Source organism: Cicer arietinum, chromosome 6 (genome assembly GCF_000331145.2).
Source record: "Cicer arietinum cultivar CDC Frontier isolate Library 1 chromosome 6, Cicar.CDCFrontier_v2.0, whole genome shotgun sequence".
NCBI classification, from domain to species: Eukaryota; Viridiplantae; Streptophyta; class Magnoliopsida; order Fabales; family Fabaceae; genus Cicer; species Cicer arietinum.
The window spans coordinates 24,931,765-24,945,339 of NC_021165.2; the positions used below are offsets into that span (position 1 = coordinate 24,931,765).

The 13,575-nt window shown below is 30.8% G+C and overlaps 1 protein-coding gene across 4 annotated transcripts; it reads right to left on the reverse strand.

Moving 5' to 3' along the window:
• Window positions 1-1,823: 1,823 nt before the first annotated feature.
• Window positions 1,824-11,482, reverse strand: LOC101499815 (uncharacterized). 4 transcript variants are annotated; one of them, XM_004506905.3, is made up of 16 exons: window positions 11,326-11,482; window positions 10,081-10,378; window positions 9,871-9,999; window positions 9,581-9,788; window positions 8,943-9,089; window positions 8,331-8,405; window positions 7,650-7,721; window positions 6,867-6,938; window positions 5,688-5,759; window positions 5,467-5,538; window positions 5,286-5,357; window positions 4,903-4,974; window positions 4,283-4,426; window positions 3,443-3,514; window positions 2,921-3,067; window positions 1,824-2,278 (listed from the first exon to the last, which is right to left on the reverse strand). In XM_004506905.3, exons 2-16 carry the CDS (start codon window positions 10,306-10,308, stop codon window positions 2,094-2,096), a joined length of 1,767 nt encoding a protein of 588 aa, XP_004506962.1. In that variant the 5' UTR covers window positions 10,309-10,378; window positions 11,326-11,482; the 3' UTR covers window positions 1,824-2,093. The 4 variants fall into 4 exon arrangements, with proteins under 4 accessions (XP_004506962.1, XP_027191541.1, XP_073226161.1 ...); XM_027335740.2 differs by having other exon boundaries at window positions 10,081-10,255; window positions 11,326-11,471; XM_073370060.1 differs by lacking the exon at window positions 5,688-5,759.
• Window positions 11,483-13,575: the final 2,093 nt, after the last annotated feature.

Consider the following 13,575-nt stretch of genomic DNA (forward strand, 5'->3'; position numbering starts at 1 on the left):
CTTTTAAAATAGAAAAATCAATTTTGAGAATCAATAAAAATAAGAGACTAAAACTACAATTAAAAAAAAATTATTTTCATTTTTTTATATTGCCTTCCCCGTACAAAGCCGAATAACAACAAAAAGCCTACGGAATGGCTGGATCTCGTTATGGCCGCCCAAATTAAATCATTTTAACATAGAAGAATGTACCGTGCACCCCCCCCTATTTTACCTCCCACCCCCCCAATCATAGGAAAAAGACCATATTGCCCTTAGTTTCATCCATAAAAACCTCACAAAAAATTCACTTTTCTTTTTTCACTCATTTCTTCGAAACTCTGAAATATTCGAACCTCCCACCCTACCAAAACTTCGAATCTTTAAAACTTCCGAAACCAAAAAGTAAGACAGTTTTCGAAAGTCTTCTTGGGTTGAAAGTTTCGAAACACATTTTGTCCAGAAAATATCAAACTTTCGAAACTTTCGTTAACCATGAAAGTTTCGAAACACAGCTTTTCGAAAGTTTCCTTGAGGTTGAAAGTTTCGAAGGACATTTTTTCCAAGAAATATCAAACTTTCGGAACTTTTGTTCAACGTGAAAGTTTCGAAACATGAAACTTTCAGAAGTTTGGTAGACGAAAGTTCCGAAATGCATTTTTTTAATAATAAATAATAATAAATTAATACTAATAAATAGCAATAAATTTCATACTTAATTTCAAAAATAGTAATAAATTTAATTAATAAAAATATTATAAATTTATTTTTTAAAATAAAATTTTAATTATAAATTGAAACTTTCGCAAATTTCAAATATTTTAAAATTTTTGAAATTGAATTACTTCGAAAATTTGAAAGTTTCGAAATGTGTTTCGAAAATTTGAAAGTTTCGACCATTACGATTCGGAAGTTTCAAATTCATCAAAAAGTTTTGATGTTTTTGGAAAATTAAATTTCGAAAATTTCAAATTTAACAAAACTTTCGAAAATATTAAAAAAAAATTATTATTTTGAAAGTTTGTAATTTTCGAAAGTAGGGATGAAAAATAGAGTGGCAATTTTTTTTATTATAATTTTATATAAAAGAAAAAATGACAAAATGGTCTTTATGAAAAAATGGGGGGTGGGAGGTAAAAGTGGGGGGGGTGCACGGTACAATTCCCCTTTAACATATCAATAAAACATTAATATTGTGTGAGTGGTAAAAGAAGTCTACATTTAATCCAATAAAATATCATTATATCTCCATATCACATGATTAATTTCAAAATAACTATAAAAAAGTGAAATGATGTGTCAAAATAGTAAATTCTCATTGAATGTGATTATGTGAGTGTAAAACAATTTTAAAACTCTTTAATTCCATGTTTTTTTCCTATCATAACATTTACTATTTATTACTCTCTTCTTTCAATTCTATTAATTTCTCTTTATCATACCATTAACGAGGGATAATTTTGTAAAATAACTAATAGTTTTTCTGTCCTATACAAACTACATGTTTTTAATTTGTGTAACATTGAGTAATGGCTAAAGTGACAAATGAGCTACCTGATTGGAAGCATCTACTATACCTGATAGAGTTTAGACTAGGTTTCTGCATGAGGGTGGAGTTAGGATTATCCTTTGAATCCAAGACATGTAGTACTTACTATTGAAGGGGTTTGCAACAGAGAAAAGACAAAGCAGCATAACAAGGTGTCCCCATGGAATGTAGATTGATCTTCTAAAATTACACTACCAAGTCAGACTCGTATATGCATTAAAAGATCTTGACAAATAGTCATTGAATTGAAAAGCTCACTACAAATGAAAGAATGAAGAGAATACAAGAATAGCAATTAAAGAAAAAAATAATTATTTATCTATATTAACATCTATGTTCGATAATAAAGAGTTTAGCATCGTTCCTTTACATCACACATATATTCACACACACACACACACTTACATACAATTAGGAGAATGAGAAAATCCTTTGTACCACAGGGAGGCAATTCATACCCTCCATAAAGACATTAGCCTATGTACATTTTGAGATTGTCCTCTTATGTTTTTCTAGAATATCGATACAAGTCATATATACACAGATTACAATACGGCCCAACCAACTACTCGGGTCGAAAGCTTACCAAATTTGGGAGGTGTATTGATCTAAATTTCTTTATGTCATTTGATGTCACCTTACAGGACTCCAATGTCAGAGATCTCAAGTTCTTCAGTGTTTTCAAATGCTGCAGTCCAGCTGTGGTGATGCGAGACTTTGAAAGATTTAAAGAAATCAACCCAGTGAGCCCTGATATTGTGACCATAAACATGTGAGCGCAGACATATCTAGCTAATTTACTAATTACAATGAGTTTTGCAACTCTACTTAAGGCAAAAATGCAAACCGTTCATTTTCTATTATGAAAAGTACTAATAAATTGTTTTAAAAAAAAATATTTTGAAGAAACTACACTTTAACAGGTCAAAAAAAGAGGACTTGAAAAACACAGGTAGAAAGCAGATAGTTCACTCGGATTTTATGAAGAAAAAAAAATGATAATTAGCAAGTTGGAGAAACACAAGACTACATTAGTGCGTACTTTGTATTAAATAGAGTGGAATTTAGATGCCTTTTGGTAAAATTTCAAATTGGGCAGTGGAAAAAACCAAAAACTTCACATCCCAACTGCTGCAGGAATTTGAACATCATCATATATTTTCTGACTAGAAGCACCTTGAACAACCAACTAATTGTTACATTTAGGACTTTCACAAGCAGACACCCTTAAAGAAAAGCATTCATTCAAGTCTAATCAATGATCCAATCCCTAAAACTTCGTTTTCATATTCTCACGTGGCTATTTAGGTTTTCAACATGATCAAGAGATGAACGAAGCAAACAAAATCAACCAAGTGTTTGGCAAACAAAAATGGAGACCCACAAAATTACCTGCAATTAACTCCAGTGTTTTGTCCGTAAGGTGGCTGTTTTGTGATAAATTTAAGCACATTAGCGAAGAAAGCTCTTTGATATTTTTCACACCAGCATCAGTCAATCCACCACTGCATATTTCCAAGGACCTCAGGTTCTTGAATTCTGTTTCACAATAAACAGTTAGCATAAAAGTGATTTCAAATTACAAGTGATGTTGGCTCATCAAAGAACCGGCATGTTATAATTACATTTCAGATAAAATCAAGCTCATGCATGATGAAAGATAAGTCACAAGCAACATGTTTCAGATTTTATTTTTAAGCCAAAAACACATTTATATTGATCTAATCTATTTTTCAATTTATAAAGCACTTATGCACCTCTAAAAATTGTTTATTAACATGTTTCAGATTTTTATATAAAGAGAAGTAAAAAGCCAACAGACATAATAGAACCACATTGCCGGAAAAATGTAGGCAATATATCCACAAATAATCACTTTGAAGTAAACAAATACTTTAATGCCATGTTGCATACTTTTCAAATAATTTGTCCCAACATCTGTTATCCGAGCACCAAACAAATCCAGGTCAGTGAGTCCAGTCAAACCTGCATCAGCAAATTCAAAATGATGCGTACTGCAAAAATTAAGCTTAATCCTAGAAAACCAGAGACCCAGAATACTTAAAGCTTAAGAAAATTAATCAAATATATGTTAGGAAAAGAAAAGATATGGTAATTTCAAGGAAAGACTAGCTAGAATTAATGATAATATACTTTTTAAAATCTTAGGTGGCTTGGTATGTCTAAAGAAGATCAAGAAGCGCCAATAAAGAGGATAGTCAAGAGGGTAAATCGAGTGGAGGATAGTCCAATGATTAGATGTAAAGAGAGGGTAACAAAAACAATAGAAGCATGTTTGTTCAAGGTATGCAAAGATATTCCCTGGAAAAGTGTGCTTGGGAATGTAAAATTCTCATATCTGATACAAATTTTAAAAATATATTCCTAAGTATCATGGATTCCCAAGAATATACTTCACTCATGCTATCTCTTTTTCATTCCTGTCATAAATGGTGGGAATCTAACATTTCCATCAAAACAAAAATTATTTTAAAACTCAACCAACTATAACTTCCCACTTTCACTTCATTTTACCACATTGTTTTTCTATTTTTGAATCTTTTAATTTTTTATTTTTGAACTAAATAAATTTTAAAAATATTCTTGAGAATATTATGTTCTTACCAAACATACTTACACATTGTGGATTTAAGTAGTCAGCCACTATATGTGATCATGGACTACAGCTCATGTAGAAAAACAAAAATAAACAAACCATTCTTTGAATTGTAAATATTTCATAGGAACACATACTTGTAAGGGTTGCCAGTCCAGCATCAGTAATTTGGTAAGCATCCAAATTAAGCGACTTCAGAGATGAGATTCCACACAATTTCCTTAAACCACTATCACTAACAACAGTAAAGGACAGATTTATTTTCTCCAGACTAGACAATCCTACAAGAAATAGAATAAAAAGAATAATCAAAGAAAAACTAGAGTTGATCGCAAAGATAGTCGCAGAATTCTCCGTCACAATATTAGTCCATCGTAGTATGAATCACCTAACTACTACAACTCAAACAATGTCTCATCTCTTCCTGACAAGTTCTACTCATTACTCAAGAATCAACCATTGAAAGAGATTAGTTTATGATAATCATCAGCAATTTCCCATTCAAAAGTAACAAGGGATAAAGCTATATTCAAGTGAAAAAAATGCAACCAAAATCACAGGAGAGAGAGAGAGAGAGATCAATGCGAAATGGTGAGACGCCATAGGAAAATTGACCAGACATAATTTTAGCACGTGAAAGTATATAATCTCATAATGGCTGAGATAACCAAACCCACTCAACATTGGAAGTCCAACCAGAAGTTTCTCTTTCAAAGCACACAAACTTTCTAAATAATAATTAAGTGTAACATCTAACCAGATAAATGCTCTAGCCCATTGTTTCCAACTTCTGTATCAGACAATTCCAAGCAGATCAAATGCTTATGACCTAAAAGCACAGTGAATAAAATGCGAGTCACACTTGCACTTAAGATAAAAACGTGCATTTATAATGACAACAAATAATATGCAACATAATCGTTCTTTAAATTAATCACTTGCAGCCAATTATGGCAACTGCCAGGTAGATAACATGCCAAGTAGATATTTATTTCTGTCTTTAAGTCTATCCATCCAAACAACACAATCTCCACCTAATCTCTCTTCAATTTCTCTTCTCTCAAATTTCTTTCTTTCCTATCTCTTTCGTCATCCAAACAATGTGTACAAAAGGACGAGTTTGAGAATTAAAGCACATACCTGTCAAGTTCACCAATCCTTCATCACCAATCTTACATGAATCAAGGTTCAAGCTCTCCAACTTCGTCAACCCTACATAAAAATATACACAAGTTTGTTAGATACAATCACCCTCTTTCAAATATAATACCTATCTGCAAAGAGAGAAAGAGAGAATTGGGTCAATAATATTTTAAATCACCTTTCAAATGAGCTAAACATGTATCTCCGATGTCATTAAATCCCAAGTTTAACACTTTCAAATTTTCCAGTCCTATAAAAAAACAAACGTAATGTTACCAATGACATTCCCCTAATAATTGTTATGGAGTCAAAAAGTAACAGCTTAGAACCCAATACCCACCCTGTAAAATATCGAACTATATCCTAAAAGAATGAGCTGTAGAATTGTTAACAACTTACTTGAAAACTTTTCACATCCATTGTCAGAAAGATTGCATCTATTAAGATTCAAGTTTGACAGTGCAGGAAGCTCTGGCAGGAAACATAACAATAATAATTGAAAAATTCAACAGGTATTTCATCCTCATTAAGTTATGGTATACTAGAAAGCCATGATGAAGTTACACTTTGTAAATCTAGTGAATGAAGATCACTCATAATAATATTAATTAACTAATAGCAGTGGTTTCAAAATAATATAATGCATAGCATTAGAAACTCAATGCTACTATGAATGACAAGGTGGATTGGGGGAACCGGGGAAGGAACATAAAGGTTGGAGAGATAAGGGGTTGCATGTTCAACTCCCCCCACTAATATTTCTAACAACTAAAAAAGAAACTCAATGCTACTAAAAAAGCAAAAAGGTGCATACTGTATGGACATTATTAGAAACAAAAGAATTGGTTCATTTTGTAAAAGCATTAAGGTTTGGACTCGCTACTCACTCACCCAAGAAAATAACTTAAATAAATAATAAACAAATCCAGATAAATCTTTCTATGAATAGAAGCACATTCCCCCCACCACCCCGCCATGTTTTTCTTACATAAGTTTCACCAGTAGTGGATTGCTCAAATCAGAATCTGCTTGGAGTGATATATCAAGACATCCTATTAAAAATTGTTTCAGCTTCAATCTTTTAAGTACTTTGATAGGAGTAGGACACCTAGGTATATCGTAGAAGGAAGTGAGGCCATGGGGGAGAGAATGGAAGTTAGTTAGTTACATGGAGCTAGATTCTAGGAGAGTTTGTTAGAAGACGAGAATATTTTGTGAGTAGAGAGTGAGGAGGGGTCGTGGAGAATTATCATTTGAATTGTTAGGAGAATTTTCTCTCTGGTTAAGAGTTCTCGAACTCTGGCTTATCCTTTCTTAAGCATTTTCCATCATTGTAGGAGCTCTTGAGCTCATCTTTACCATTCAATAAAATACAGTTTCATTAACTTGGTTTTACGGGTTCCATCACACTCGAGTCAAAAAAGAAAAGAAAACAAAAAAAGCAAGCTTAAAGCACTTACGGGACAATAAAGTGATAACCAAAGTTATATCCTAACAAGAATTCAGTGCTATTATGCCTAAATATAAGCATAAAAAAAATTATCAGAATAAGCTTAAAATTCTATGAATGAATTCAACCTGCAAGAGAATCCAAGCATGCAGATGTTACAAGGCACCCTTCCAAATTTAACAGGGCAAGCTTCTGTAATCCTGGAATGAACCAAGACAACATTGAGAACGGAAGATAGAAAGAAAACTGTGAAACAATGAAACTTGAAATTTCCTTAAACATGTAGGCGAGCCAAAGCAATCCTACATTGGCACTAGGATGTACTGTACAAGTATAACTCTGCTAACAAACTTAGCAATATCAACGTTTTAAAGGATAATTGGCAAATAATTACATCATCAAAGAAATATATTCTCTAATAATGGATTTTTCAAAAATTCATTTTGGCTTTTACACAATTACAGCCAAAACATTTAAAAATTGAGGCACAATTAAGATCGAATATCTAACTGAAACTTCTAAAAAAAGAGATAAATGGATCTTCAAAATCAAATATCTGTTCTTTAAAATTATAAGTGATAATTGCAGACAGCAATATATATTCTTGAAAAACTTAATAGATAATTCAGTTGAAGAAAATCTTGTTATACAGAAATGTGGTTACCAGCACAAACATCAATCACCCCTTGCATATTAATACACACACACAAATATTTTGAAGATGATGAAAATCGGGGTTGAACCTATCTGTTTCAAGCTTCACAGTCGAAGAGAAAACAAAATCATAAACAAGCATTATTACAGAGAAATAAAAACTTATGAACACAAAGACCTGTAAGAGTTCTGGGTGTAAGATAATCATATAATCCCTATTGCGAAGAAAAATGGCAATAAAAGGTAAGGCACAATACCTCTTAGAAAGCTGATGCCAAAATCGGTGACTTTACTACAAGAAATCTCTAGACTTGTCAAGCTTGCAAGTTCTGGAAGCAAATTGAATCAAATAATTGTATAGTTAATTATTGAACCATGTGTGTAATAAGATGGCAATGATTTCTTTTATAAACACAAAGGCACACGGACAAGTATATGGTTGTACACAGTTGTTGCAATCTATTCTTTCTAGAGAAATAAAGCATTTCATAAATTTTTACTCAAGGTAGTTCAACTTGGGTGGAATATGTGTAGGTTCTTAAAAAGAACCCAATAACCTAAATAGGAATTACTACTTCTGTCCCTAATTATAGGACCCTATTGACTAAATCGCGAGAATTAAGAAAATTAGTAGTAGTATTAAATTTGTCAAGAATTAGTATCATTTTCCAGATTTATCCTTTAGGGGAAATAATTTATCTTCCAATTATAGTATGTATTACTAGTTGCAAAAAAATATGTACAATAATTAAGGCAATTCACAATTTGAAGGAAGTCTGATAAAAAAGGACAAAAAAATTCTCAAGAGGATCCTATATTTAGAGATAAAGGAAGTATTCCATAGTGGAAAATACATTAACAGCACAGAAGAAAGTCTCAACAGAACTTTGGTAAAATTTTGAGGTATTGTGATCAAAACGGTGCAAGATGCATCAAACCTGATAGAGGCTTCATGTCCGAATCTGTTATGCAATTACACCACTTCATATTGAGAGATTTCAACTTAGTTAAACCTGACAAATATGGACAAAATAATTTGATTGTAGTTAAGAAGAAACCATTTTGGTTTGCTATCCATGTGACACTAGCAGAAATAATGTAATAGAATTTCTTCATCATTATGTTATTGTTAGGAACCCAAGAATTGGATTCCTAAGAAAGATCACTTTTATTAAGAAATAGGAGAGAAATCTCTCCTCCAAGGGTTTCCCCTTCACAATAGGGAACATTCTCTATTCAACAATTGATTACAATATTCAGTGATATAAAATCCAACTACCTTACAAATTATTAGTAACTAACTCGTACTAACTAACTCTTAACTACTCTAATATCCATTACTCAATATCCTAACAGTTATCCTCATGAGTTCAAGATCATAGACAGGTGCAAACGTTATGCTATAATAGTAAACCTTTACTTTTCACACGCAGTTACACACAAGCAAATCTTTTGAATGTTGTATAATAACTGGAGTAGTTGAAGTTCACCAAAGAGCATTGGTTAGTAAATCTTTACTCTTCACACAAAGGTACACTTTTATAACCAACCTTGAAGATGAACAATGCCTCCATGAATCCCAGGACATCTCTCCAAATCCAACTTGGCCAAGTTAACAAGACCAGAAAAGGCACTCATTCCTTGAGAAGATAATGAATCATTTCTTCTAAAACTCAAATTTGTCAAGTTTGACAGACCTGGAATATTCGTTACAGATGTTGTAAACCATCAGTAAAAGCAACCTATGGACAAAGCTTCTAGACATAAGTAACATCACATGAACCTGATGAGGAAAATTTAATATTATGTAACAAAAAGTGTTGGCAGAGAAGTAAGCAGAAATAAATGATGTACTATTCATGGTGTTAAACTGGATTAATAGATGGATAGATTTTCTAAAATGACCTTGTTGATGGTGGGAAAATAATCATGTCAACTTCACTATGCTAGATTAATTTTTAAATGTGTTATCAAGAAGAGTGAAAATAAGACAATATGACTCATTTCCACACCAATGAATGGGCACAGTTTACCCAAGGAACACTGCTAAGAAATTTATAATGTTATATTTTTAGATAAATAAAATATACAACAAAGATGCCAAGTGATCAACACCCAAATGCATATATAAGAAATAAATGAATGTTTTTCCATAACAAGAACACAAATACAGGAAAAGAAAGAGTACCACTGATACACTCCACTCCATGATCTGAAATTTGGTCACAGTAATTTAGATTTAAGGAAATGAGACTTTGACAATCTTTAAGGTAAGTCAATCCAAAATCAGTGACATCAGACCCAGAAAGATCTACCGAAAGTAAAGATGAACCCTGAGATGAGATGACATCCATCCAAGAATCATCAACACCAGCATATTCTCCCAAGTATAGATCCTGACAAATAAGCGATAAGAACTAACCAGAAGATCAAGGATACATGATGACCCAGGTTCATAATTGATCTAATATGATTTACCTGGAGAGCACAATCTCGAAAGGTTTCAAGAGAACCTCTAGTAAGACGTTGAGAGTAGACCAAATTATTAAAAATTTGCTGACTTATATCCCGTGGAAGCATAGAAAATGTGTTATGTCTATCAAGATCCTGTTGAATTAAGATTGCAGTGTGACTTAGATCAAAATATAAAGAGTCAAGACAAAGGAAACTTATTGTAAAAAACTATACCTCACTTATTTTCTGGATGCACAAGTCCAACAGTGATGGACATTCTCCTTTTTGTATGCGTAAATCCATGGATGAATAAGAAAATGACGACGTCCACCATTTCAAACTCCCACATTTGCAAAATTTCCTTGAAAATCCTCTACAAAGACCATCTTCATTATTCCGCTCTTGCTTCCTGGAACACGCTCCACCCATTGAGGAAATATTCCCGTAATCAAAATATGTCATTAAAATAGCACCAAAACACTAGCGTCATCCATTCAATAACAAAAAATGAATATATGAAACCAACTTCACCCTGTCAAAGAAAAAGACTACATGTTATTGGCCAAATTGATCATTCGGGAAATTACATCTCTTGAAACAATTCAAAAGTTCTATTTGCATAGTCATCTACTAAGGTTCTGCTTGAATTTCCTTATTTGAGCTTATCTATCGACATTAACATTTGTGAGACGGTTTGAGAGAGCTTACGGAAACAACTTATAATATATAGTAATATCCACAAGTTGTTTTCAGCTTATTTTCACAAGCTCTTCAGGATAGCTTATAAAAACAGTTTATAGCTTATATAAGTAGTTTGCCTATATTTTATCTTTTCTTATAAAAATAGCTTATACATAAACACTATATGATAAGTGCTTATATTATAAACACTTAATTAAGCTATTTATCCAAACATGGCGTAAGAGGACACTTAGAAGAGCTTATTTAGACTCATCACATGACATAATCACTTATATCAGCAAGTTTGCTCAATACCTAAAAACCAATCCAAAGATTAAAAACTGTGAAATTAGCTTGAAAAGTCGAAAATATCACAAACCGCACCATAATCAACACGTACCATCTTTTGTCTTATCGAAGAAGCAAGAATCCACAGCATATATTTATAGAAAAACATATATAACTACCAGCGCATAAAACCAAACGATGCCATCACACAAGCCTTAAAAGTAAAACACATCATATAAAAAGCAGAAAACTACTCACCATTCGCCAATAAAAGCAAATTCATATCAAATTAAAAACAAAAAAAACTGATTCATCCTCATAAAATTATACAAATTCAGAAGTAAAAAAACTAAATAACTGAACTAAATAAAAAAAAAAAACAAAAAAACACAATCGAACCGCAGAGACTAAAAAATAAACAAATTAATTTCATCAAACAAGAATTAAAGAGGAAAATGAAAGGAAAAAAAATGCACAATCGAAAGACGATTATCTTGAAGTAACCGTAACCTTGACATGATCGGTGAAGGAGAAGATGAAGAAGCGAAGCGATGATCACCAAATGGCTCTTGTTACAAGCGAAGGTAGAAAGAAACTGAAAACATGAAAGTGAGTGAAAGAAGAAAGAAAAAATAAGTATAGCGTGAAGTGTTGTGATGTGGGGTTGTTGAGAGAGAAACCAGGAATGTGATGACGTGGCTTGCTTCCGAGCCTATATCCGAACCAACTATCGGATGACACGTGGCTAATTCGATAAGAAAAGAATTTGGTAGGATAGTGGGGCCCGTATTGGGTACCTTGCTCATTTTGTGCAAGTAATGATGCAATCCTTGCTTGCCCATGTTGTTCATAGTATATACAATTTCATTACTTAATTGCTTCGTGACTTATATGTTTGCATTTTTTTTATCAATTATCAATAAATAATCATGACATCACTTTGATGATCTATCAAGATTACTATATTCTCTCTCTCAAATACAACTCAAATATTTTTCTTTCTCTTAAATACAACTCAGTTCTTAAATATAATTCAATTCATAACTGCAAAAATATTGATATCTAAAAATTAGATTTTGAATTTAGAATTCTTCATTTTTCTATATTTGAAGTGTATAAGTTTATAAGCCATTTGATAAAAAAGGAAAGATATTTCTACATTCTATTATGGTTTCTAAAAGAATTTCACTTTTACCTAATTTTAATATTTTTCATTCACTAAATAGAAAATTTCCAATTTGAGTTTGAAATAAGTGATTTCTTCTCTCACATTTTATGTTTTCAAATTCATATTTAAATTTATCAATTTGAACTTATATAATACTAGTGTCTAACCCGTGCATCGCACGGAAACAAACGACGATCTTAATAATTAAATTGCTAATTTAATATATATATATATATATATATATATCAATTTTCATAAATTTTATTGACATTAAATACATAACTTGACTTACAAAAATAATTTACAATGAAAAAAATAAAAAAATTTAATCATAACCTAATTTAAAAACTACTTTCTTACACGATCAATGTTACTTATCAAAAAAGTATGACTCCAACCCCACTCTTTAATCTTGATGATGCCTTATTTTTTTTATTCTCCGAAGAATCTTTTTTTCTTTCCAAAAAAACTTATTATAAAATAATACTTTTAATTTTAAACAAATAAAAACAATAATTATTAAATAATTAGATTAGATGAAATAATAATTTTTAAAATAATGGACATGACATATATAAATTAAGTAAATTAGTAAATATAAAGATAAGTAAGTAACTTAATAATGAATTTTTATTTTTATTATTCAACATAGTATGTTATTTATATGAATGACATTTAAGAATTCATATAAATTTTGGTGTTTATAATGGCAAAATATCTTTCATTTCGGTGCTACTCACAAAATACTACAGAGAAATAATCTTCACATTACAAAAAAGTTACAATACACGTAAAAACTATGATTATCTTTTATATTTGAATGAATCCTTTGAATTCTTTTATCTTTGAATGAATCCTTTGAATTTTTTTGAATTTGCATGATATTTAAAAATAAATTTTGAATGTAAAATGTATAGTATATTAGTAAAATTAAAATGTAACTATTTAAAATAGTAGTTTTTGAAAAAATATTATACACTTTCACATAATTGTCAACTCACTCATCAAATCGTGATGTAATAGATTGGTTAAAGTAGCGTTTGAAGATCATGATGTAATAGATTTGTTAAAGTAGTGTTTGACGTTCGAAAAACTACTACTTTCAATAAAAACTGTAGTAAATGTAATGAGTTGTATTTTTTTTTTTAATTTCTAAATAAATTTATTTTTCTTTCAATCTTTTGGAAATAAGCCTAAATAAATTTTATATTTACTTAAATAAATTATTATTATTTGACATAGATTTACAATCTTTTGAGACAAAAGTAAGTACAATTTTTTGAGACAAAATTTAGAAACATAAACAATAAAAAATATATATATATAACAAAATAGTAATATTTTTTATAAATTAAATAAAATAATAATGTCATATTGAAATAAATTTACCATAATTCATGTCAACATATTTACCAAATTAATTGATGTCAACATTTTGAATTGATGTCTATGTACTATTTTGTAGCAAATTCAATGTGAAATAGTGTCCCGGGAATATTAATATCAAATGGAGAAAGAAAACCAAGGTTGCTTTAATTTTATCACCTATAAATATAAATATGAAACACATTTAATACACAACTAATATAATT

Coding starts and splice junctions, on each gene's coding strand:
- LOC101499815 (XM_004506905.3), bottom strand. CDS start 10,308: ATGACATATTTTGATTACGGGAATATTTCCTCAATGGGTGGAGCGTGT. Junction 9,090..9,580: donor TGGAGTGGAGTGTATCAGTG/GTACTCTTTCTT, acceptor CGAATATTCCAG/GTCTGTCAAACTTGACAAAT. Junction 4,975..5,285: donor AGGATTGGTGAACTTGACAG/GTATGTGCTTTA, acceptor CTGTGCTTTTAG/GTCATAAGCATTTGATCTGC.